At 39.3% G+C, this 27058-nt stretch overlaps 1 protein-coding gene across 1 annotated transcript; it reads right to left on the bottom strand.

Moving 5' to 3' along the window:
• On the bottom strand, positions 1-25683 carry COCH (cochlin). Its single transcript, XM_075031101.1, has 11 exons — positions 25528-25683; positions 25407-25451; positions 19518-19674; positions 10008-10141; positions 8745-8807; positions 7835-7879; positions 7599-7746; positions 5746-5849; positions 4666-4892; positions 2644-3160; positions 1-1897 (listed from the first exon to the last, which is right to left on the bottom strand). The coding sequence occupies exons 1-11, from the start codon at positions 25550-25552 to the stop codon at positions 1722-1724; spliced, it is 1641 nt and encodes a 546-aa protein (XP_074887202.1). The 5' UTR covers positions 25553-25683; the 3' UTR covers positions 1-1721.
• Positions 25684-27058: the final 1375 nt, after the last annotated feature.

The raw sequence follows: 27058 nt of genomic DNA on the forward strand, positions 1-27058 counted from the left end.
GCATCACATGCAATTTACTCAAGCTATACTACATGAGGTTCATCATAAAAAGAGTTTTATATTACAGGATATTAAAACAGATAGCAGCAGTCCCAGTTTTCTTGCAATGTATATTTCTATAAAAAGTTTATAAACTAAATGAATTAAAATTTTGCACAAAGTTGATATTGCATATGAATTTATACAGCAATAGCTGAATACTCTTATCTATAAACACATAACAAAATTAGGGATAACAATTAATAGAAAAATACAAGGCATCTTTGCCATTCATGTTTAGTGTAATATATAGCCAGTCATAAGTTATTAAAAATAACACAACATAAGCCTGATGAATACAATTCCTTCTGTGCTGCTCCATAACTACTATGAATTTTACAATCAATAGCGAGGGCAGAGGAAAAAAGGGAAAGCCTAGATTGATAGGGAAAGTGCTGTTTTGTTTTCCACTGTATATTTTACTTTCAAAAACCTTTATTTTCTAAAGAATACTTGAAGTATGTTATTCACACCAGGAACCTGGAATAACTCAGTGAATATTGCATTATTTTAACCACATGCATGTAGGTATAAATGCATCAACACATTACTAAGTATGTAAGCAAATTAAAGCCTTTTTTCAAGAAAACTATTCTTTCATCTTCAGATAACCTCACACATCTTTAAAGATGTTTTTACTAGCATTAGAAAGTTGTTATTCTGTGAGCTACTGAATCCCACTTACATGTCTGCCTACTCTTTTTCTAACCATGTAATCTGATATAAATCAGTTAGGTTTCAAGGTTTGAGATACCTTTGGATTTGAATTTGAATCCTTTCAATTCCCAGTGTGTGGTCTAATTTAATCTCTTCGCCCAAGATTCCTGACTCTAGCAATCTAGCCAATAACAACTTTGTAAAATCAAGACAGTACAAAGCATAGACAGGAAAAAATCTCGTTATTAGATATATTAGGAATATCACTGTTGACTTCAGTGGTGTAGGAAGCAGTAGTATCAGCTAATATGTTAAGATCCGGATCCTCAAAAAGAACTACTGTGCCATAAATACCTTTCAAAATCTGTGCCAAAAGAACTGAACAACATAGATCCACAGAAAACTGTGGGTAGAAGTTAAATGTCTTTTGATGTAAACTTTACCAACCAGATGGCAGTATCATTCACAATAGCAAAACCTCAACTAGTAAAAATAGACTGATTAGCTACAATCTGTTGTATCTTTTCTTAAACTGCCTGGCAATAATGGATGTGTGCAACTGTAGCACTGAAAGTACTTCATGCTATCAGCAGAACTCCTTGAAAAGATACAGAATCATAAGCTACAGAAGGCTTATAGAAGAAGATGATAGTACCGTGTATTTAAAATTATGTTGTTTAACTCATAAGACATCTAACAAGTGACAGCAAAAATGTCAGAGCTGTACTGTTTCCTCTGCTGATATCTGATAGCCTTAAGTGCATGATATGCATAGCTTTAAACTTGGGGATACTATACATGTATTGAAAATAATAGCTGTTGGCCAAATTCTGCACTCCAGTATTACGTACAACCTCTAACAAGCTCACATGAATCCTTGACTGACTACAGAAACACAAAGTAGCCCTTCTTCCCTTGCGTTATGATAGTATATATAGGAATAGAACATCTGTACTTTAGAGGGACTGTTTCAGTTTCATGATTTTTAGTTTCAAAGTAGTAATATCCAACAGCAGATTTTTGCTTTACTGTTTAGAGTCCAAAAAATCTTTACAGATGCCTCTAATAACATCAGGAACCATCTGCTCTAATCCTGTGAACTCTCTAGTGAAGAAAGTATGGGATTCTCTTGGTTCAGAAGCCATGTCTTTCAGATCATCCAGAGGTGCCCACGCAACACCAACAGAGAAGACAGTTATTCCTACAGTAAGAAAAAAAAAAAGTTACGACCATTTTGCCTATGGATACAAGAAAAACAGCCATTTCTACATCCATGAATAAATCTGCATGTTTCAATACCTGCAGTCTGACCAAGATTATTAGATTTTGCCACTAAGTATCAGGAATTAGAAGATTTGTCTCAGTAAAAATCCTGAAGGAAATACGGGTTATCTTAAGAGCTAGCATCTTAGTTGGTTTTTGTAGTGACACACATGAATGTAGCAGTTACAATGTCAGTCTTGAAACACAAGTAAAAAAGTGTAAAATGATTTTGAAAATAAATCTGGATCCTTTGTGTATGCTTAGTGTTTTCAAGCGTTAGCAGCCCAATAAGCTTTCTGGCCAAAACTGCTTATTTGCTTCCTAGATGATGATGAACAGCAGGAGTCATGCTGTATTAGATGGCATCACTGATTGGAGCTTCTCTACTTGGCTCTTTATTTTTAATCTACTAATTTCTCTCCTGTTTAGGGAAATAAGACTGGGTGTATGTTTTTCACTAAGCTGTCATGAGTGAGTCTACTCATACCTGGCTCCATAGCACTGGTTCTTTTCATCCTAATAGAAAAGAGTTCCTTGGGGCTTACGTTTTGCTGAATTTAAAACAGGTATGACATTTGATTCACTCAGTGGGGCTTTATTTGCAAACTTTAAAATCTTAACATTTACAATACAGCATAAATAGGATGAATCAACTTCCACTGCTTTTAAAGATACATCATTTACCTGCTTTTTGTGCAGCAGCAGCAGGTCCTCTAACATCATCGTAAGACTGACCATCAGTCAAAACAACGAGGAAATTTTTGTTAGGTCCATCTTTCATTGGCCCAAACACATTTCTGGTTGTGAAAGAAATGGCATCACCAGTAGCAGTGCCACCGCTCATGTAGCGAATGTTCCGGATAGCCGAGAGGACCTTTTCTTTAGTGGTGTAGTCTGTGAAGCTGAACTCAGTACGCTGATCATATGTGAACTGCACAGCTGCAATCTTGGAACCAATGTCAGAGATCTCAAAAGCCTTTGCAACGTTGCTGATGAATTCAAGAACAAGGCGGAAGTTGCTGTCTCCAACGCTGCTGGAACCATCTATCAAGAAACCTATGTTGACAGAGTTGTAGCATGTCTTGCTACACAACATCTGCTCATGTGAACACAATTTTTGGACAAGAGGTTTTACATATTTGGTAGTACCAAACCAGGTGGGCATCTGGTAAGAGAAGAAGCCGTTGTTTCGACAGACAGCCTGTTTGAAAACAAAAAGTCAAGAAGTGAATACTGACACAGTGGTTGTATGGATAATAATCAGACATCTATATGATTTCCTTTCAAAGGTGGGTTAGAAATGGAGCCTGATGGTGGGGGTTTGGGGTGCGTTTTTTGCTTGCTGATTTGTAAAGAAATTGAGGGCAAACATCTGCAGTTGAAGTCAGTGAAAGCTACACTATAGCTTATTTTAACCAATAATAAAGTCATCCCTGCCTCCCAACCTCTGGAAATTTCAAATCATTTCACTTTATTTGCAAGAATTGTAACAACTGGAAATTTTAACTACGTGTTTTGAAAGTGAACTAAGTCATGGCTACTGAATATACAGAGGAGTGAAAGTTCTGTATTTTTGCTTATCCACTGAAAATTAAGCTTCTGTGTTTTCCCTTTGAACTTGGTAAGCACTTTATTTTTTTTTAATCTATGATGTCTCAAACACAGATGTAGAGTTTGGCAGAAATATAGCTCCAGGTCATTCAAAGCAAAATTTCTTTTCCCCCTGGCTTCTATAGGATGCATGTAAAGTGCAACGTAATTGAGAAAGGGGTTAAATTTAAAATCAGCTTTCCAAGGTGATAACTACTCTGTCTAAGATCAAAATGCAGAAGGGGAGGGCAGGCCTTAGTCACCTACGGTCACGTCTTTCTGTGCCTATCAGTATGTAAGATTTGGACCTGCCTGCAATAACACTGGGGTGGGCAGCAATCTATCTTGTGCCTGGAAGCAGCAGAGCTGTAGTGCTTGCTTCATTCTGTTCGTGCTCTGAGCTGTGCCTTTTCTGCTGAAATGAAACATCTAAAACCTCCCTGTGAAAAAATGAGAGGTTTTTTTCACTGGAGAGTAAGTAAAGACCTACTGATTAGAAAGCTTATGTGAGAGTAGAAGATCTGTATTCGAATTCCTACTCTAACTGATCCAGAGCAATATCCAAAACTCTTCATCCAAGATGAATGGCTTGCATGTGAACTTGTTAGGATGTGTTTTTCAATCTTTCCTGCCCTCTTTGTAGTGAAAGTAAGTAAATAGTCCTCCATAGAGCATGTACTGAAAGATATGCCTCCCTGTCTGCCATTTCAGGATAGGAGATATAATATCTGTGTTTCATTGCCTTTGACACATTTAACCATACCTACAACAGGGGAATCTCCTACTCTGAGGATCTTCATGTAATTACAAAGTTCAGGAGCTACAGCTTGGCCAAGACTCTGAACTGGGAGGACAGTGATAGCATTTCGGTACCTTTGTGTAGCCCCCTTGAGCAGAAAAAAACCCAGCGTTTCTTTAGGCTTCCTATTGATATTCTTTTAAATCACTTATAAGCAGGGATAGCTTCACTGACATTTTTGAGGCAGTATTTTAATTTTACATTTAAATATGTGCACACATTTATAAAAGCATTAGTTCATTAATATTTTAGCATGAAGTAAATTCTCTAGAATCATACCCATGACTGAAAAAATGTATAATGATATTCTTTCTTACTTTGTCAACAAAACCAATGTCTTGTACCATTCCCAGCTCCTCTGTTGTGGGTTTCGCTACAGATACAATGAATACATTGACTCCAAATTCTCTGGCCACTATGCCGGCTTCTTCTATATCATCTGAGGGCCACCCATCTAGGAACACTACAATGATCTTGGGAATTCCTTTGCGTGCTCCATTTTCTAAAGAGAAGAATTTCTGAGCTGTGTGCTTCAAAGCTTTCCCTAGTTTTGAACAGAAAAAGAATATGAAGAAATAATGCAATTACATTTTGACACCAGTTTCCTATATGAAATTGTGCTGGATTTTGGTTATGATTACAGGTCTAACCCACTGTAAAAGCAAAAGAGTGTCCCAGGAAATTTGATGATAATGAAGCTTGAGCAACCTTTAAGTTAAAAAAAAAACAAACAAAAAAAACCTCAAAAAACCCAAACCCAAACCATCCCCACAAAAAAAAACCAAAACAACCCCAAACCCACAGATAAAGCTGAGGAAGAAACCACTGACATTTTTTCACCCACAGGTCTAGTTTTGTACTAGGAAGTAGCTATACTAGTGCCTGCCAAATTAATCAGAAGGAAGTTGAGGAGCTACTTAAATTTAGCTTGTGAAATGCAACATATTTGGAATGCTCAGTTTCCTCATTTGGCAAACATCTCTTCACAACCACTTGCTACTAATTCCAAGATTATGCTAACTCTTTAATTAGCAACTCATCAAGAATGAAACACTAAGCCTTTTAGATATGAATTTGTCTCAAGATATCACTCTGGTACTAGTGAAAAGTTGATTACTGTTTAAATGCAGGAAGTGATATTTGCACTTCTACTCTAATTGAATGTGTAATAAGCAACCTTAACTTCTGGAAATGAAATGGAAGGTGTGGCAATGTTCTAGTGGAAAAATGTTGAACCTAAGGTGAGTGTGGCATTTAAAACGCTTTCTTGCCCAACTGAATTATAAGAACTCCAGTGTGTGTATATATATACACACATAGTTTTATATATATTAAAATAAATAAGCATTTGGAAATGTAAATAAATAATTTCTATTTGCGTGGAGGTATGAACTCACCTGTATTAGAATTGCCTCCTCTGAACCCTAGTTCCTTTATGGCAAACAAAACTTCTTTTGCAGCAGTGAAGTTTTTCAGATAGAATTCAATTTTTGGATGTTCACTGTGGAAATATAAAACAGAGTAATAAAGTATGTAGTTCACTTTTCATACCGCTATGGCATTAGCAAGCTAAAATACACTTTGAATAATTTTGTTCTTGGTAATGTACACTCTTCTTTGTATTTTTAATTCCTAAAATAGAAGCATGATCCTCACTTCATAATTCTCACAATCCTTAGCAAGAGGAATTATTTAGCTGGGTGGGTAAATCAAGAACAGATTGACTCTTATATTTATCAAGCAGCTGAAAACAGTAGGTTGAAAATATATACAGGAAAAAACTTTGAACATGCCAGATGTTAAACTAAATGCATTTGTGTAATTGAAAATTGGCAGGTTTCCCACTATTTGTATGACAAACACCTTGTTTTTAAAAAATTCCTGTGAAATACAGTTTAAGTTATTTGAGAAGTTTTAAGGTGCATTAGCTACTGACTCCATTTAAGAAATGAAAGATTTTAGCTGCACTAAGTTCCCAGATTTCACTTTTGATTTATAGTAGGAAACAAATTTGTCATGTGAAGAGTAGGAAGACAGACACCTGCAGGTCAAAAAGCTGCTGCTATGAATAAATGGCCTGATGCTCCATCAGAATCACTAGAAAGAACCCCTGTGCCAAGCAGAGTTGGTCTGCAGTGCTGAATCTCATGGCACAAGAACTGTTAAAATAGTACATTTTGAGATATAAAGATTATTGCTTCTAAGATTCATTTCTGATGAAGAGTTGAATGTTCAAGGCACTGAACTGATTACTCAGTTTCTCCAGGAATTATTCCTCACAGTATTTAAACCCAGGACAGCAAGAGTGAGGCTCATTTCCCCCATATTTTGATGTCTACATTGGACAGACTGGATTTTTCAGGATGCAATTCACCACATCCTAAAAGAGGCATCCAAAGCAGTTCAGCTGGTTTGTGCCATGAATGTGGTCTTTCTAGTGACTATAAAAGCAAGCCTAGGTCATTAAATCAGACACAGACATCTACTCTGCAGTTGTCTTAAAGGCAGGGGAGAGGAACAGGCCTTAATGATAAAAAATGCAATAGAGAAATTCTGTGTCAATATAACAGATGTTTCATCTTCTTAGAATAAGAGAGTTAAAGGCTGCTTTGTGCTTCCTTTATTCCAGAAGCAATAGCCAAAATGGCTAAGCCTTGGAAAACTGCTACTGCTGAGCACTAGCAAACTGACCTGTGGCTCCAAAAAACCTTTTACCAATATGCTGGATGTTGCAGTGGCTTTCAGGCTGTTTTGCAGCCTGCGAACATACATAGTATGAATAGTTTTAAAATAAAATAGTGACCAATTACAATTTGAAAATATTAGCTGTAATAACCTACAGGTTGGCAAGAGCAGGTTTTTGGTTTGTATGTCTACACACAGTCAATTGTGACAATACCCTCTCTACAATTTTTAAAGAGCCATCTCCCCTTTACAGAGTACTTTCTGCTGTTTTGCTAAGATAGATTACAAAACTGTCAGTGGCAGAGGGGCTGTGAGAAGTCCAGCTGCTCTCTCAATCCAAATATCAAGTACCAGAGTCAGATGATGAACAAATTTTTCATGCCTTCTCACATGGACATCTCAGTGTAGCACAGAGCAAACAGTACTGCAGCTGGAAAGATTTTGCTTTCTCTTGCTATTCATCTGCAATTATTGAGTGAATACTGTTCTGCAAAATAGGGAGTGATGTTTTAATTAATTTACCTTATTAATCACTCAGTTATATTTTGTACAGATCTGTTCTTACCTGGCTTGTACAACTCCAACGTGAGGCCCTTCTGTTCCAATTCCCAACATCACAGCTACTTTTCCAACAAAGTTTTTCTGCAAATTAAATCTACGTTGGCCGATGTTGTAACTTCCATCAATAAGAAATGCAATATCAGCTTTACAGTCTGTGAACATCCAAAATAATTAGACTCACTTAACACCAAATAAACATTAGGATTTTGCTTTGCAAAAGTAGAATCTGTGGGTTCCTACCTTTGTTTCCAGCCTTTTTATCAAGCGGCTTCTTAGGTCTTTTACCTTCAGTGAAGGAAACAGCATGGATGATTTATGAACAAGATGAACAGCCAAAAGTGAATGAGAAAAAGCTCAGACTCCAAGAATTACATGGCAATCTATCTGCAGTAAGAACTGTCAATCGGTTTAATTATTAAACTTGCGCTACGACTGCTTTGCTCCTTAGACAATATTCTTTTTCAAATGAAACAGTTTAACCTTCCTTTCTACACCTGCCTAGCTCATTACTGAAAGGGAAAAAGCTGAGTGGGTTGCTGTAGCTCACCAACCCAAGTGCTACCATTTCTCAGTTAGCAATCCTGCTGTATACACTGTGCAGTTTTAATGGTTTGGAAGCAAACTGTGACTTCAACTGTAAAGCAAACTGTCTATTCACAATGAAGATCCAAGTCCAGTGTTTATATACCACTAACCTTCATAAAAACTGATCTAGCCTTTTAATGCAGCATTTTCTGGGAAGAAATTTGCATAACATCTAAATTTCTGTTATGTAAGTCCTGACAGCACTCAGCTGTTGAGTAGTTCTGTAAGAAGGAATGCATTGTCTGTCTTGTCTGTTGCTTAATGGGAATGAATATTACAGGAGCTTATGAACTTTTTCCTTCCTTTCTGTTATTCATATTACTTTTTAAAATTCATTCAAGTTTTTCATAATTCATGTGAGCACTGCTGAAGTTAGAATCAATCTCCTTGATTACAAATGATTCCTCTTTTTGCTGATGAAAGATATACTGCAAAACCAGATATTGTATATATTTTCTTCTTTAAAAATAAACAAGTCATATGAAACATGGCATTTTAGTCAGGGATTCATCCCCTGTAGCACATCTTACCACAGGATGCTTCCCTTACTGCAGAGATCTCCTACCTGTAGAAGGACGTGCTGTTGATACTGATCGCCCAACTACTTCAAGTGCTGCATTCTTGGTACCTGTTAAAATATTGGAAGAATAAATTTACTCTATTTCAGTATGAAATGATGAAATTTAGATGAAATTACAAGTGTTTGAAGAGTGCTGTTTTCCCAATAACCTTTCTTCATCATCTACCATTAGCCACTCTTGGAGTAGGACATGGGCCTAGACAGATCTTTGGTGCAATCTAGTATTGCACTCCTTGTTTTACAGGTAATAAACTTCTCCTTTGAGCTTCTGCATTTGAAACAATAGCAGCTGATGAGTAATTACAGCATATCTAATCGATGAGAGTTTTTGAACTATAGCAGACATTACTTCTAGCAGATACATTCAAGATGTGATCTGAGGAAGTGGATTTCACTTACAACCTCATCAAAAGCACCTGTAATTTCAAGCTCTTAGCTATTAATTTGCAATGGCCACTATACAAGGATTACTAGTATCTTAGAGTAGGCTGAATTTTAGCTATGCAATCAATAAGAATGCATTAGAGAGATTTGTTTCCCAAACTTTGAAAGAATATACCAGAAAACACATACACTTTAATATTTTTGAAAGCACAACAACATATATAACCAGTAGGTTTCTTTATACATTTTTATGAGGGTGGTTTAACCTCACCCAAGTGGCAGGGCATGATAACTGGTTTGCAGTCAGGCACAGTATCTCAACTATGCAGACAAAAACTTCTGAAAAAACCACCATGTCACACTGTAACTTAATGACCACATCACATCTAAGTTGACATTATTCCTATTTTTGGAGGGCCAGTGTTCTGTTTGCAGGGAACGGTGCTCAAGCTCTTTGAAGGGCCCGATAAGTGCTACTGTCTGCACAAAGGCAGGCAGGGTGAGAGAAAGGATAAAACTATATGGCTGGAAGCGGTAGGTGGACAGGACTGCAATAGCAATATGAAAGCACTGACTTAGATCAGTTTAAACTGTCATGGAACTGCACTGTCAACTGCCTGCTATCATGTCATTATATTCTAAATAACTGTGATCCATTTTTTGTAGCAGCTTCTGCTACAGAATAGCTAGAGTAGTAGAAATTGTGGAAAATTGAAGATTAAAAAATGAGTTAAAAGTGAGAACTTTTGTTACTACAGATAGCAATCACATTTGTTCATGCATACAGAAGCACTGAAGAAGTTTCCTAGAGTTCTGTTAATATGTCAAATATAGTTTGCAAAATAGTAAGTGTGATCCACTTACGAGTCACTGAGAAAGACGAAGCCCATCTGGCGAGCACCTGAGACTGGATCCCATTGGCATTTACAGCAGGGTAGTTTTCCTGTCCTGGGAGAGTCTGTACCCTTACAGCTCCTCCTGCATTGGTGATCACTCCGCTGAGATACAAAAAGAGTTGTTAAAAATCAGACATTTTAATCACAAGAAAATGCAATACAATTATACCATCATTAGTATATTGGACACTAGCCTCCTGAAAAAGAGGCCAGACAGGCAGGCAGTTGTGTTCAGGCTAAAAGAAGCTACAAATTGCTGAAAAGACTTTTAAAAGAAACTATTCTGCAGAGCACCACGCAGACTTATTAAGAAGAGATCAGGAATTTCTAAAATTCTGGCAGTGTTCAGACTGACACAGAAGAGAATGTTTCAAGGACATATCAATTCCTAAAGGAAAGAGCTTCAGCAAAACGTATTTGAGCTCATTATGCCTCATGAATATTTGTGACTGAAACAAAATTCAGTACACTTAGCTACAAAATGACCAAAGCTAAGAAAACAGGGAAGAAAAATTGCTGTTTATAGTAGTAATGGATATGTAGGCTATCTTGTTATGCAACTACAGACATTACTGATAACAGCCATCAGATTACTGATAATTATAAAAACAGAACCTAAAGCGTTTTATTCTTCTTATTCACCTGTAGTAAACATTAAATGTGAAATCTGAAATGAATGAAATAAATGCAAGTTACTAACTCAATCCATGTAAGATTCTGGATTGCTTTCAGTCTAGACTTGGAAAGAGTATATCAACAGCAGATGCCATTCAACCATGTAATTTTCACTGACAGAGACGTAGAGTAACATACCAAATTGCAGCTTCAGAATTTGGAATACTTAGATAACAGTTAACAAGTCATAGCTATCTTCATTAGTTGAAGCATACCGCAATGCATCCTCAATATACGGTTATAATGGATTCATTAAAAAAAAATAATTCAGAACAAATACCAAGAAGCTTACTGATTAAAATATCTTATAAAGTCATATTCAGTATTATAAGACTATTATACTCCTTAATGCCTTACTAGAAGCATCAGTTTAGAAACAGAAGCAACAAGAAAACTTGTAGCAAAATCTACAGAGAAATTTTTCCAAAACTGAGAAGGTGGTCAAACCTAAAACACCCAGACCCTAGACAAGTTTTTAGAGGTCATAGTCTAGTTCTTAGAGAAGGCAACTATAATTTTTCCCTTGTTGAATTTCATTTCATGATACAACAAACAGGTTTTGAGGTTGCCTACCAGATCTGTCCTGCCATCTGAGACAAATGAAGAAATAGCTGGTTTGAAAACCTTGCAGATGCTTATGGGCTGTGAATCATGTGACTACGTAGCAGGACAATTGATTTATGCATTTAGAAAACTTCAGGGTTAAAAGCAGCCCAGAGTGAACTTCACTGTTTTTGCAGGCAGGGAGGCTGTTACGGTTGGTTGTATTTGGATACCTCAAGTGACAATAACAGGCATCAGAACTAGTTAGATCTCTTTTTATGTGCTACCGAAAGTATGGTTGTTATTTTTAGAGGCCAAAATGCAATGTTAAGCTTGTCTAAGAGGGAGTAAAAGCTTGATGCTTTGTAGTACTTGGACAGGTACAGTACACTGGGAGACAACCATTTCAAGACTACGTAAACACAGCAATGTGTGCCTTTGTGTTTATTTTTCTTATCTGCTTGGCTTCCTGCTTGAAAAGAGGTCCCAATGTAATCCGATTTAAAATATTGTGAAAGTAGAATAATCAAGGCCAGAGTTTAGGAAATCTTGCATATATTTCTGGTAATATGAGCTCTGGGTATCTGTGGCGAAGGCAGCTTCCACATAAATCTCCTTGTGGACTGCTGTTAAAATACATTCCTCATTCATGGACGTGCTTTGCATTTCTAAATTGAACTGTGGTTATAAATATTTAATTCTTGTAGCTTGGAAGATTATGATAGTAGTTTCAAAATATACAGATATTTTCTCATCTAGGAATACTGTATACAGTATATAGGCAGAGGATCTTTAGTAAAGTTACCCTGAATGAGTTTAAAAATCAGACTATAAAGTTGGCAAATACAAACAGTACTTCACGGTTCTTTAAAAAACAGTGGGAGGAAAATCAGACCAGAGCTTCTAACTGGTTATTTTTAAATGACAGGAAAATTTAGTAAGGCAAAGTTATCTTTGGGAAAAAATAACACATTAATGTATTTAGACTATTTCAGTCTAATTAGAACTTAACATTCTTCTCTGGTACCTGGCTCTCTTTGGCATCCAAGTCTTCACTAGTGTCTCAGGAAATATGTGTCAGAAATAGAATATATATGTTGAATTGGAACAGTTTCTAGTTTAAGTTTGTACTTGCAATTTTAGTGAAGGTACTTGGGCTTACATCAGCAAATCTGATCTATGCCCAAGTTAGATCCCAAGAAGAGCTTAGTATGTCTTCCCACTTCCTTTGTCATGGGCTCGCAACTTTGAGCACTGGCTCAATTAAACTCAAGAAGACATTCATACTGAAAGCTTAACGTAAGAATTTTTCCTGGAAGCAATGATTTCAGCTTATTTTAGGCACAGTGTGACCAATTTTGTCAATTCGTCTTTTCATTTTGATTGCCACGTAATCATTCTGGGAAAAAATAATAGTCTAGATAGTCTCCATTGAATTTGGAAGCTTTCCACTGAAACCAGAGTAGATTTATTTGCTCCCTATCTACTTATTGAAAACACTTGATTCTGTATTTTATCACAAGCCATAAAACTCTAGACTGCCTTCTGAAGATACATTATTTCCATAACAGCTCTGCTATTTTTAATGCAGGTAGGAGGTTGATATTATATGTGAATATAACATGAACTATAGCTTTATCAAAGTTATTCCTCTTGTCATTTGGTTCTGTAGGCAAGTTAACAACTGTTTAAGCCATCTTTTACAATCTCATCAGTTTTACTTGGGATGTTTCTTCCAGGAAGTTTACTCAGAGTGTATCCTCATAACGTGCTAAAGTGGAATAAACCATATTGTCAGTATGCCTTTATATTCTGAATCAGAGTGGCAAATTCCTTCCTGCAATTGTTTATGATTGATTGACTCTAAAAGTGAGATTCATCCTGCGTAGATCCGCAGCAGTATTTAAACAGCAAAGAAGCGCCTATGCATTTCCTTAGAATGACTTCTGTCATTACAACTTGCTTTGATTTTCACTGCTGTTTTTTGCTTCTGTATGATTGACTTGCATGCCACAGCTGTTTTGATTAAACTGGAACTCTGCAGATTTTCCAGGAACAGCTTTCGCTTCCTTACTCACTATGTTTCATGCTACTGCCAGCACTGCTTGATCCAACTTTATACAAAAGCTGTCAGTCCATTCTCTTGCCTAGCTTCACTGTTAATAACAGATCATAATTTATACCTAAATGGTATTCTTCACTCAAAAATGCACACAAATTGAACAGAAAAGCAGATACATGAGGAAGCAATCCAATACCTCACTGCACAGTAGCTCATGGAAGAAAGTATACTGGCCAACGGCAGCAAAACGTATGGGAAGGTCTTAGGAAATATAGGAATTTCATCTAAAATATACTTTAAAAATCTGAATTGAGGTAAACGAGCAGATGGGACTGAAGCTTTTTAGAGCCTCATGCACCTCGTCAAAGTGCAAGAACTGTTTATCTCCATTCTCAGAGAAAAAGATACAGGTCTGGCTTGCCTTTGCTTAATTTTTAATGCATTTTTAAAGGACCCTCTACATCAAAACTGATGCCTAGACACAACGAGACTCTTTGGCCATGGGAGACAACCCTTATAGATGTAACTACAGTCAGTAATGTTAGACACAGCAATAGAAAACTGAAATACCATCTGCTGTTTAAAGGAGGAGGAAACAAAAAGATTTTCACCAGGTGAAAATCTTTTTCCTCTGGGTAGATTTTCCATTGTTTCTTAGAATGTGTAAGAGCAGTGACAGATTTGGCCGATGGAGAGAGCATTTTTTGCAGCATGCTTATAAACTATTGACCTGTTTAAAAATGTTGGAGATAAAGCCAAGTGGCTATTCCCTTAAATAGGCTTAGTTCTAAGTGTAAGGTAAGGATCAGCTAGATAAAATTGTCTAAAGATAACAAAATGTTGTCAGTGAAATAGATGAAGACTGTTTTTCCCCTTGTTGTATAACAATGTTAAAGAGTGAAGAGAAATAGTTTTGAACATAGGCTAAATTTTGTATGATAAGGAAAGGTCCCAAGCCCAAGGGCAGCAGCACTACAACTGAGTTGTTGAAATAAGTAAATATTGAGCTGATTTAGTCTTGCAGTCCAGAAGCAAAACATTTGCTCAAAAGCTCACATGGTATGTTTTCATGCTCATCATATGTCTACAGGTAGGCTATCTGCTTTTACAGCAGAAGGAAGAGAGCGGAAAGATAAAGGCCTGACATACTACCCAAGAGCATAATTTTGACCTGAAAGTTCCAGTTCCCATTGTTAACAGAGTGCTGGCTGTGATAGCAGCTGGCATTTCCTATAGGGTCCTTGGATGAAAACAGTCATCCTCAGGGACTTAAGATGAGACAGGTGAATTACCTGAATTCTCATAATTCCTTCTATCAGCAGCTGCATCAAACTCCTTCCACATCATCCACCTTTCTCCATAACTCCAAGAAGCATCCTCCTCTTCTCCAAACCGCAGTCTCCTACTGCTGCCTAATTGCCTTCAATCACTGATACGGAGCTGCTCAGGGTTTCATTCCAGCATCCTCTGGCCCCTGGGTTGTTCTCTTTCTGTCTCCTCTGCACCCCTATTGCTTTTGGCAGGAAAGAAGGCTCAGCAGCAGAAGCAGGCACTATACCAAAGTTTCCCAGGGGATCTCCAGCTGCTCAGAAATCCCTCTGGCCAGACAACTTTTTTGTCAATATTCTTCTAGCAAACACCAGGGCAGCTTAGAGGCCGTTCATGTTTGTGGTCACTTTGTGGCCAGCTTGGTAATACAATGATACACTTTTGTTACACTTGAGTTCTGGGACCCCCATGTTTAATTAGAAATGGTTCCACCCTGTGACTACTTTGGAAGGTTATGAGAAAATTTACAGGCCTATTTAGCATCTAAACTACCACATTGGGCTAGGTCTCCATTTAGTGGAATTGGCACTAGAACAGAACTGCACAAGCTGAGAAACTAGTCCTTCATTTGACCTTCTGATTATTAATCCAATTAATCACTCAGTGGTAGATTTAACTCAGTTCTTCATGCCTACATAGTGTCAGCCTGGTAGGAGGTTCTCCATTCTTCCCTCGACAAATAAATCTTTTATTCTTCTGCCCAGAAAAAGAAAAATATTAAATAAATATTCTGTTTCCTGAGAGTAATTACACATAAAATAAGGAGAGAAAAAGCCAAATATAACAAACTAAAACAGGCAGAAAGCTTATTCATCTGTAGTATACAGAATTATTCATAGCTCTTTACATGCATTATAAAGTATTTTCTTGTGTTAATAATTGCCTCACAGGAATGGAACTACTCATAGGAATAAGCATTGTTTGGTTTATATAAAAAATAAGAAATCATGTCTCATTTTGGAACCAGCACACTAACTGGAGCATATGTGTAGCAGGGAACTGACTCATGCTCACACAATAATTTTCAGTTTATAAAAGTAAGGAAGCACTGCTCCCAAGACTGATGCTTCTTGAAACGGTGCATAGTTGTCTGACTGTGCTTTCTATAAGGTAACAGCAACAGTCGTTGTAGTGGCACAGGCCTGGTACTCAACAGTGCTTAAGGTATAGAGCTATGTTGCACTCACCAGGCAATGTAACGTAGAGTACACCTAGTTAACTGAAACAACCACAACTAGTTTATTTGAAAGAAATTTAGGAAATTCTCAAAGCGCATATCTAGTTACATCACAATAACAGCAAGTTACGGTGATTACCTATTAGGAATATCTTCTTGGCATTACTTTGACACCAATATGGAGTTTAGCCATTGCAATACAGAGTGAGAAGGAACAAGTATTTTGTATGTTTTTGTTGGATTTTGCAGCCTGCACTGAAATTAGCTGAGAACCAAACAGCTATAGCCTCTCCTCCATTCATTAACCCCTTTTTTACCAGGACTAGTATTTATGGCTGCTAATAGTTGCAGCAAAACCAACAAAACTCTCATGCAGCAAATTCCGTTCTGAGTATGATAGGCCAACAGGACTAATAGCACCAATGTAAAGGTAGTCTTCAAAAAACAGCAGTTCTGCTAAACAAGCTTTTCACCTATATTTTGCTTTTTCAAAATGCTTTACTACAGTCTATCATATTCAGAAGACTTGAACATTGTTAATTTACATTCTTACTGGCAGACACAGATTAGAAGTGTGAGTTTATTTTAATTCCTTCATTGCTATTAGAGCCCTCATTGTTCTCGCAAGGTCTGTGGAGGCAGATTGTTAGATGCAGGTTTGAGAAACAGGGGTGCACATTTCACAAGTAGTATAATTTATATTGACAGTTACTGTGATAAGTATGGATTTTTCTATACTCCTATGCTTCTGGGCTGGTGAACAATAATACACATAGTTTATAAGGTACTGACTTCAGTGAAGAGTTACGTGCCTATGCTTTATTACCTAGGGGAAGACTATTCAAATCTTGAAAAGAAATCTGCATCTTCCATTTCTTGTATCTCCTCCTTTTGTAGAAGTATTCCCCAGCTGTGATAGAACTGAGGCCCACCAGCTTTCTTGGTGGGAATTCTCTAACAGTCATTGTCACCACTGGCATGGGAGGTTCAAGACCACCGCCTAGCTGAACTGGTTAGGAACTTTCTTTGCAACTTTTCAAAACACTCAAGTCTTCAATCCCTTTGGAAAAAAAGGTCTTGATATTCTGTTTAAGCAAAGACATCTTTGGCAACCAGTGAAGAAACACAATGTCAAAATAAATGGCTTCATCACTAAATACAAACATTGTCTTAGAAAAAAAGACAACAGGAAGAAATCTCAGCTTTCCTGTGTAACCTTTTTTCCAGAAAAAAAAAGATACCTTTGATCCAGAGATTCTTTCACAAACTTTTTGTATATACCTAAACTTGGAAAAATGAAGAACTGAAGTCTAACTTTTTTTTTAAACACTCATGAAGACACTTAAAGCACACTGAATGGAGGCATTCATTCTTTTTACAGAATGATCAAAAGGAAGCCTGTTCTAGCATTAAAACACACATGGAGACATGTAATTATCTTTGAAACCAACTCTTAAGCTTTAAAAACAAATACACACAGACCCTACAATACCTCCCAAGTTCTTTCTAGCTGCCCTCATAGTACCTTAGCTCTTAGTCTCCTTTACAGCATTTGAGAAATTCCAGAGTTTCTAATCAAAACTCCTCCTTATATCCAATTAAAATAAAAAAAAATTGTTCATTTTAGTTTACTTTGGAGTTTAAATACTATAAAAATAGCCTGAATTTTTGAAGTCTTGTTAAAAGTTATAGGATTTTAATTGACACTTTAAATAAGTTTCTGGATAGTAATGACAGTCCCCTAAATATTATTTAAAATGTTCAGTATGTATTTTATGGCATTTGAAGTATCAAGGAATGAATGTTAACTCAAAAAAACCTTCAGTTTCCTCCTTTACCTTCTAGTAATTTATTTCTCTATAAAATTCTAGGTTTTTTTTTCTTTTTTTTAAATAAAAAATACTCTGATAGCAGAGTTCAGCATTACATCAACATATTCTGAAAGAGTTTCTTTCTGTTGCTTGGGAATAAAAAAAAAGACTGAAATTATTCCCCCATTTCTTTTAAAAACCTTGCTTCACTTAAGCTTTTAAGAATAGTTTCAGCCTTTCTGCAAGGGCAGCAGTAGTCTTATCTGGAATATAAAAATATAATAAGGTGGTGTGATTTTTTTTGTTTAACTGTAGTTCATGTATAGTTAACATGAACATACCTAGGAGCTTCAGCGATGCTCAAAGGGATTCTGGATAAGTTATGTTATAATCCACAAATGCTAATGAAATCTCATTCATAGGAATAGGATGTTAGAAAGGTCTCTGTAATATAGTATGATACATTGACATAATGATTTGTGTCAAGAATACCTCCTGAAACCTAAGGAATTTAGATTATATGCATGAAGTCATTTACGTTTAAATATATTCATAATATTTAATTAGAGAATTCTCAGAAATTAGGAAGTGTTTGGGCAGGATGATCTAGTCCATACTTTTGCTTCATGATAGGATCAATTACAGTTATCTAGTTATTCTAGACAGATGGATGTCTATTGGTTTTTTGAAACTGCACTGTCTATTGCAGTTCCTATAATATCCCAGGCCATCTAGTCTATCCTTATTTTTTAGGCTTTCCTTCATATCAAATCCAAATTTCTGCTGCTGAAATGTCAGTCCTATCTTAAGAGTCATAACATCTTACAAAATTTCAAATCTACTTTGTGGTAGGAAGCATATTGTGAAAGGTCTAAGTGAATAAGTATCATGTTGTGCAGACAGTTACTAGACGAAGCTAAAAATCATCCTTTAATAACCAAAAAAGCTTTCTCAAAGCATTAAAATCAAAGTCTGAAACTCCCTATAGACTGACAGGAATCAGTCTGCCTTCCACAGGCATCTGAAATAGATATCTCACTGTCTCCAGCTGATTTTGTCCAACATGTCCTTATTAAAAATTGATCCAAGAGAGAATTTACCTTGCCAATAAATAATTAAATCTTTGTCCTTCCTCAAAAAAAACCCCACCACCAACCCCCCAAAACCCCAGATAACCTCAATGAGGTATCTGCCAGCCTGTTTTCCTTCCCCTGTGGAATTATTATTGCTTCTCTAATGACATCTATTTAGCATGGGTTATCTGGGTATTTTTCTTAGTCTTTAGTTTTCAATTTGATACAGAAGTGAATTCAGCTAGATACTGGTCTAATTAAGAGATCATTAAGTAGACTAACACCCAGCAAGCAACTGTCAGAAGAGAAAAGCTGTAACAGAAAAGCATAACACTGATTAAAAGCAATAGTCTATGGATCACATTCAGCCAAATCATAGCATAGGTCTCTTTGCATAGGAGCTTAAGCTGATTTCAACAATTTCAGAAAAAACGTCATGTAAATTAAAGTCAGAAAGTGAATCTGCTTTTATTCTCCCATTAGTTATTATTTCAACCGTATCCTTCCATGTCTACCAGTGACACCTAAGTAATCTTACAGTGAAAGTCTGTCTGCTGCTGTGCCCTTTCAGAAAAAGTTAAAGTCATTTTCAGGAACACTTAAACACAACTCAGGTAACTTGTAAGCCACCCAACCATTCTTTTCTTCCTTGTTCTATCTTCTCCTAATGACATTCCTACCGAGTTAATGTGGCTCTCGAAATCCAGAAAGATCTTTATTATGATAGCATCAAAAAGTTAATGTTTAAAAGTGTGGCAAGACTATATAAAACTTGCTTAATACATTGATTAGCAGTCATCTGACTGACCTGTGTATGGCAGCTCCGCAGACACTGGAAAGAGAGGCATAAACTCCATCTCCAAAGACATAAAATTGCCATAGAGGACAGTTTGCTGGGCAAAGGACATCTTCTGTCTCCTTTCTAAGGTCAAGTCCTCTTGTAAAGCATGTGATAGCAGTAGAAGCTAAAGAAAGAAGAAGAACCTGTGACCTGAAAAATCTTAAGGGTTTAGTGTTGGGTTTTTAAAATCTCTATACAGTTTCCAAGCTTAAAGCAATGTTTGAATTTGAAATTAGGTACAGTGTCTCATCTTATGCTCCAGCATGTCTGTAAAAACATCTTTGAAGCTTACAAATATACAGGTATGACAAGGAAGAACATATTCTTAAATTATTTATGGGAAAGAAGTGGAGAAAAAGGTGGAAAGGATAAAAAAAGGCAAACAACACTAAAACAACATTAAAATAATTTCCAAGGAATATTACAGGAGGAAAAGCAATTCACATCTGTAAGTTTACTGCAGAGACAGAAGGGCAAGGGGAAGACCTTCAAGGGCTGGTGGAACACAGGAATAGACAGCACTCTCCAAGGGAGAAATTAAATGACTCTGACATCCCCATGGTAATCTCCAGCCATAAAGACATCTATGAATCACTTGGGAAACTCTGAATCTTCTCTCCAGTGACATTCATGAAGCAGCATTTCCCTTAGCCTCTGCAATAAATCCTACTGAGGCTAGTATAAAAAAAGGAATACCCATCTCCTTGCTCCAGTAACACAGTAACTTCTAGAATATTCACATCAATTCATTGCAATGAAATTTACACCATTATCATTGTGCAAAGGACTGTCAGATTCACCCAGTGAAACAGAAGTTATTTATTCAGCTGAAGCACATGCATTTTTCACATAGAACTCTGCTTCCCCCCCCCCTTAAAAGTTGCTCCTCAGATTATTATCATTAAGCTTTCACTGTGCTTGGTTGTGTGTAATTTAGGTGTGCAGACACAAATTTACACCAGTATACAATTTTCCTTGGCAAATTGATGCTTTTTCTTTTGAAAACTTAGAGGTCATTATCTTGGATGCTCACTACCATCCTTCTACTACACAGGACAGCACATTCAGCTGGTCCGATAGCACAGCAAATTAGGGCTTGGGCTTAGATCAATATCAGTTCAGCATCATAAATTCAACCCATGACTGGATATTTATTCTGAACTTCCCAAGAAAACATCTTGCCCTTGCTGAGCACTAGAAGGTGCAAGAACCTTTTCTATATGCACTCAGAGTATTACTTTTTCACAATATTAATATGAGAGCTGACAGAGGCTGGCCAATGTATCAGTGCATACACCACAGCATTATATCCCAAGGAGAGTATGTTTCAGGGATCAGTGATCTGTCTCCCACCTGCTTCCCTGCCCACTCTTTCCATGCTTACTCTAGGGTGCTTACTGACCCCAACATAAGCTGCTTGTATTTGAAAGTATTTGGAGCATATACTGTTCCTCACCAGCAGTTAAAAAAGGTCATACCTCCTGCTAATCTCACTGACTTTAGAACTGAAAAGCAGAATAGTTAGACAGAGGTGCACAGGAAATTGTGTCAGTTCATTCTGGCTGCATAAATCTAACACATACATTCATAGACCATGCATGTAGTTTTACTTTTAAGTATATGTAATCCTCTTAATGCTATACAGAAATAATGTTAAACTACCTAGTCACATATTCCTGAAAAATCTTTGCTGTTATTTGTCAGCACAAAGGTGTGACTTAAATATGCTAAATATGTCTATATAGTCCAGGGTAAGAAAAAAGAAACCAGTAAATACTTCTTCATTTTTCCCTTCTCAAGATAATAAAAGCTGTCTACGTAGCAAGACACTGTAAAGTGATTTAATCCAATTCTCAAGTATCCTAAGAAATAGAGAAGTTTTTTAGGACTTACAGTCCTACCTACTCACATCCTCTCCATGTTTAGTCTTACACATTTGCCTTAAAAACAAAAGTCTGAAAAATAATGCTTATACCTAGAAGCTCCATACTTTCATTGTTAAAAGTGCTATCTTACTGGTATTATGCTAAAGGAAGTCAATTTGCTTTGCTGTTTGAGTCCCCCAATCCTTTCATGAAAGTTGTAGAAGTGTATCAGCTAATTACTGGGCACGAATCAAGTAATAGCCACCAAATGACAACTAGCAAGACCATCAGAATAAAACAGCAGCTGGAAGGCTGGATATCCTTGGAGGAACCACTGCAATAAGCATCACTGGTAATCTCTGCTTTCACAGTACTGCTTGTGCCATGCACCCTGCAACATTTTTGCAGCCTCTAAAAGTGCAAGACGCCACGGGAAGTTTTAATACCTGTCATTTCTAATGTACTGTACTTGACTAAATTCCTTGGCAGGCTGTGCCTACAAAGACAGTTAGGCATGCCTAGTTAAGGAACCCTTTATCACTTGGAGATCTGTATTTCCCTCACTAGCAGGTGATTACTAATTATGGTCATATGTCAGACCAACATTTTACATAGCACAGAAGATGGGGAAAAAAAAATCTTGTTGTGTTTTCCCTGGTTGTGAAAACACAGAAGTCCATTGTAACCCATCCATGGGATTTTTATGTACTGGCAGTTTAAAGACTGTCGTGACCCTTGTCTACACAATGAGAGGATGGCTTCCAAGAGAAGGGAGCAAGTTGCTGCTGTGTGAACTGAAGAGATGACATACTGTAGCTAGGGGCTGTAGCTGTTCATACCTCAGCTGGATCAGCACACTTTGAAGTGCATGATGCTGTTAATTAAAAAGCAACAATTTCATTTTGGTTTTCTATGTAGATAGATACAGTTTTCTATAAACTGTAATTCTATAACTGAGACTAACATTAGGAATGTTAGATGCATCAAAACGAGAAGTACTAGGTACCAAAATTAAGACATATGATAGCAACTCTGCAGAGGATTTTGTTCTTCCCTCTTAGGTAATGTATCATTAGCTATCCAACCCATAAAACTACAAGCAATCTGTTGCAAACAGGATAATGTATTAATCAGGTCTGAATACTAGATAATATAGAATAGTTCTTTGCCAGCTTACACACTAATTCTCCTAAATTTCATATGTGACATTACTATTAAAATTGAAGGTGGTGGTTGTTTTTGTTAGTCTATCCAAGATACTTCATCATAGCAGAAACCACCAAAGGGCTACATATATAAGGTAACCGATATAAAACCCGTATGTTTTAATCACTGTAATTTAAAAATGCAAGAGCAGTAGCAGTGGAGGCGTTTCTCTGGATACTTATGTGATCCAATACTCTAAATCCATGTATTTCTGGAAGGAAAGATAAGCTTGTAATTTACGGGAAAGGACTCAGCCCTAGACTCCTACCCATTCTGGACTCTGATGAAGACTAGAGACCTACGTTTTGCGATATAACATTAGGCCTTCAGAACTGTAATAAAAATGACCATCATTCCATTCTGTCAAAACACACGCTCTTTAAGCCTCACAGAAACACACTACATCAGAGTACACCATAAAAACAAAGTACAAAGAAACTGTATTTCTTCCTGATTTAAGCCGTATTTAAAGGTAGGGATGAATGTCCTCCATCACTGTTGACCTAAAAAAGAAAAAAAAGCAAAGGCTCACTTGTCTCCTAAAACATCCATCTGATAACAATGCTTTCAGTCATTCCATCAGTGTCCATCTTTTTGGTGCCTCATCCCATATACTCTGATTTGCCCTGAATAGCTGTTTTATACCCACCTGTAGAAGTTATCAATTTTTGACAGAAGTCACTAATGTAAAAGAATGTAGAAAAATAAAATCTATAACCAAAATCTGAGCTTTTCTTATCTTGAAGTTTCCATGCGTTGCTTTGGGAAAGCAGAATTTGTTTATGTAAAGGAAAAAAAAAATCCCTATGTACATTATCACAAAAAAGTTAGGGATTCCTAAGGGTAGGATAGCTTTACAAGTCATAAAACAGAGAAGTGCATCCCTATTATGCTTCTTATTCCTGTCAGTATTGTTTCTCTGCAAAATAGGAAGATTTGAAGTCCTTTTTTATCTTGAGGATTCAAACAAGCCTGCTTTTTATATCTCATGCAAGGAATACTCCCACAAACCTTATCCATACTAGGAAAAAAGAGATATACTAGTAGAACTATACCTGTTAATGTTTTGGAAAACATATTCACAGATTGCAAACAAATTCATACAATCTTAAGCACATATCCTGATCTGGACGAGAGCAAGGGGATTTAAAAAATCTGGTCAGGGCTATATCATTCATTTCAATACGAGGCTCGCCCTTTTCTGATCAACTTAAGGTCGCTTATCATCACATACCAATGTTCACCCACCCATACAGTCTCATGTATGGTAACCAGAACTGCTGAACTGAGCAATATTTGTATGCATTTCAGGGGGAGTATAAGGAAAGATATAAGATCCTTTAAGATCTCCCTAAGTAGTTATGAGCCTAAATAGAGTGGATTTTTGAGGAAACTCATGTTCTTCCATTACTTTGAACAACAGAATTTAAGCACTTTATAGAAGTTCCTGCAAGCTTCTAGTTCAATAACCAAATGCTACTTAATTTAGACTCAGAATAATGGTAAGAGGCAATATCTTACAGGAACCGTTCACATGTTACAAACACATCCTGGTACCAATATTCCATTTTTCTAATACACAATGTTATTTTAGCTGGTTCCAGGTACCTTCAGATTACAGTGGCTTCTTCTCCAGCCCTGGGAGAAAGCATTACAGAAAACTTTTTGCTTATGTCCTGACAGACTGTTGGTGCTTCATCTGTAACATACCTGTAAAGTAAAAGGGAAAAGAATTGGGGTTGGAGTAGGCTTTCTATTGCTGTGCATTTTTTTCCTTTTACAGCCGTAGCATTCCCATGTCATATAGCTATTATCAATTTAGCACAAAAGAATTTTCCAAATGCTTAAGTGAACACAAAATGAGCAGCAAATCCTGCTTCCTAATGGCTGTGAAATCCTGAAGGGCCATTCAGAAAAGCCTGAAGTCACTCACCTTCTGCAGGCCAGGCCTGCGTCCGGAAGCACATCCTTCTGGAGGCTCCTGCCCTCCCTCGATGAGCGGCTCCGCTGGAAGGGGCAGACAAACCGCCTGTGTCCTTCTGGCGCCTTATTTCTCCAACTGCTTCCTATGGCTCCTGGTTTCCACGGGTTGACTCTGGTTCCAGGAGAGCCCACTCTCCAGCAGCAGGGATGTGGTCCAACAGGGCATGGTGCAACTGGCAGCCCCTGCCCTGCCAGGCATCTTAAGCATGTTCTTTTGCTTTCCGGGTCAAAACAACGGCAGGGCAGGTTTAAGAAGTTTTTAACCAATTCCATGGTCAAAACCACGTCGGAGATCCTCAAATTGCCAAGCACCGCGCGAGCGCCTTTGTAACACACACAAACACACTCCCACTCACTCTTGCTATCAGCACTCCCCTTGACGGGGACACTTGTCACCACTGCTCCTCTTCAACCTGCGCCAGGAGGGAGTTTCACCCCCCGTTTGGGAGCGTTCCCAGGCATCCTCCGTGCCACTCTGCAGCCTCCCCCGGGGCCACCTCCCGAGGAGCCCGACACGGCGGGGCCCGGCCGGCCTCCGGCTCCGGGGCAGCGCTGCGACCCCGGCCCCCCCGCAGCCCTCCGCGGCGGCGGCCCCGCCGCTCGCACCGCTGCCCGGGGCGGCCCGTCAGCGCCCCGCGGGCAGCCCCCCGGCGCGTCCCGGCGAGAGGCGGCCGCGACCGGGCGCGCCGGGGAAGCGCCGAGCCGGGACCCGCGACCTCCCGGCGGGGAGGGAACGGGCGGAGACGGTCCCGGAGGGGGAACCCCCGGCGGACAGGTGGAGGGAGGAGAGCGGCCAACTCACCCGTGCCGTCGCTCCCGCGCACGGGGCTGGAGAGCAGAAAGGCGCCTGCGAACAGACAGGGAGCGGGTCGGGTCGGGGCGACGGTCCGCGCCGGCCCCGAGCCGCTCCCCGCGGTACCCACCGAGGAGAAGGGGGGCGAGCCACATGGCGGCCGGGCGCGCCCGCACCCCGGGGCAGCCGAGAGCAGAGGCGAGGCGAGCAGCTCCGCTCAGCTCAGCACAAGGCAGCGTGCCCGCCCCACCGCGGGCTGCCGTGCCGTGCCGTGCCGTGCCGTGCCCTCCGCTCAGCCCCGGCGGCTCCACGGAGCTGCACAGCCGGCGGCCGCCGCCGCGCCGCTTTAAACCTCTCCCGGGGCGCATGAGCACTGGGGCGGGCGCGGGGCTGGGCGGCCCCACGGTTGGGCGAGGCCCGGCAGGTGCCGCCGTGCCGCCGTCCCGCCCCCCGCCCGCTCCTTCCACCTGGGCGCAGCCCGGGTCCTCCGGGACCCGCCGCAAGCGATGGGGTTAAGCAATTCGCCCCCCTCCCCGGTAGTCGCCCCGGCCCGTGGGGGCTCAGCCGCTCCGGGTTGGCAGCGGAGGCACAAGGGCCTTCCCCTGCCCGGCGAAGACGCCCTTCCCGGTTGCCTTTCCAAACCTGCCCGCACGCTCCTCTAGCTCCCGTCCACCCGCAGCTTTCCCCATTTCAGAAACCCTTTATTATTAGAGCACCTTACTTCAGGTACCTTCATTCCCGATATCTTCAGAAATGCGAGTGAACTTGCAGTTAATTCGCCCCAACGTCCGGCCCTTCCTCCAAACTGAACGAAGGGGCAAAGCTCTCCGGAGCAGGACCCCGGCTCGCTCCCTGCTCGCCCCCCGCACCCTGCCAGAGCGGGCAGAGCCGCCGGTCCCCCCGCGGAGCCGCGCACCCCGCGCCCGCCCCGGGCCAGCCTGGCGAGGCCGCAACCGTGCCGTGGCGTTAACGCGTCCCGCTGGGCGCTGCCAAAGAGAGAGCTGGGGGATTCAAGCGTAATTTAATCTTCCGAAGAGACGGAAATACCCTAACCAGCATCACTGTATTGTTCGTATTTGGTCTAAAACGTTAGCGTAAACGTTACCTTTCATTAAGCAAAACTTTGCTTAAATTAAAGAAAAAAACCCCCAAACCAGCTCCCTCCAAGATCAAACAAACCAACCAACCAAAAAAACCCCAAACCCAGAGGCAAACCAAACAAAAAACTCCACTTTAGAGCCTGCTTCGTTTTCGTAGTTCAATGCATACACACATATGTGGCGTAAAGTCTTAGCTGGCACGAGTGTGAAATGATCAGATTACTTATGGATGGGTGGGAAGAGGCAGGAGTGCGTTTAGTTCAACGGGTGCCTTAAAATCGTGTTCTTTGCTGCCTGCTGGCATCCGCTGTTTAACTTCTGCTGGGACGGCTGTTCCCAGAAATAAACATTCAAAAATAAATAAACTTTCAGAATTCATAGGAATTGGCATGTTAGCGGATTTGCCGGGGCAGCAAATTAAGTGGAGGCATTGCAGTCAGCTCCGGGAGCGAGCGGGCACGGCAGCAGCCGTTTTTGGGGAGGCAGCTGATCAATGCAACCCGCTTTCGGGCTTTTTTTTTTTTTTTAACCGGTTACATAGAAATGCGCACTGTGAAATAC

Source organism: Buteo buteo, chromosome 6, assembly GCF_964188355.1.
Source record: "Buteo buteo chromosome 6, bButBut1.hap1.1, whole genome shotgun sequence".
Taxonomy (NCBI): domain Eukaryota; kingdom Metazoa; phylum Chordata; class Aves; order Accipitriformes; family Accipitridae; genus Buteo; species Buteo buteo.

What these genes read in the sequence shown, in the direction of transcription:
- COCH (XM_075031101.1), bottom strand. Translation starts at nt 25,552, where the DNA reads ATGTGGCTCGCCCCCCTTCTCCTCG. An exon ending in TAAAAAGGCTGGAAACAAAG is followed by an intron (nt 7,747 to 7,834) that starts GTAGGAACCCAC and finishes GGATGTTCACAG; the next exon opens with ACTGTAAAGCTGATATTGCA. An exon ending in GTTGGAGTTGTACAAGCCAG is followed by an intron (nt 5,850 to 7,598) that starts GTAAGAACAGAT and finishes ATATTTCCACAG; the next exon opens with TGAACATCCAAAAATTGAAT.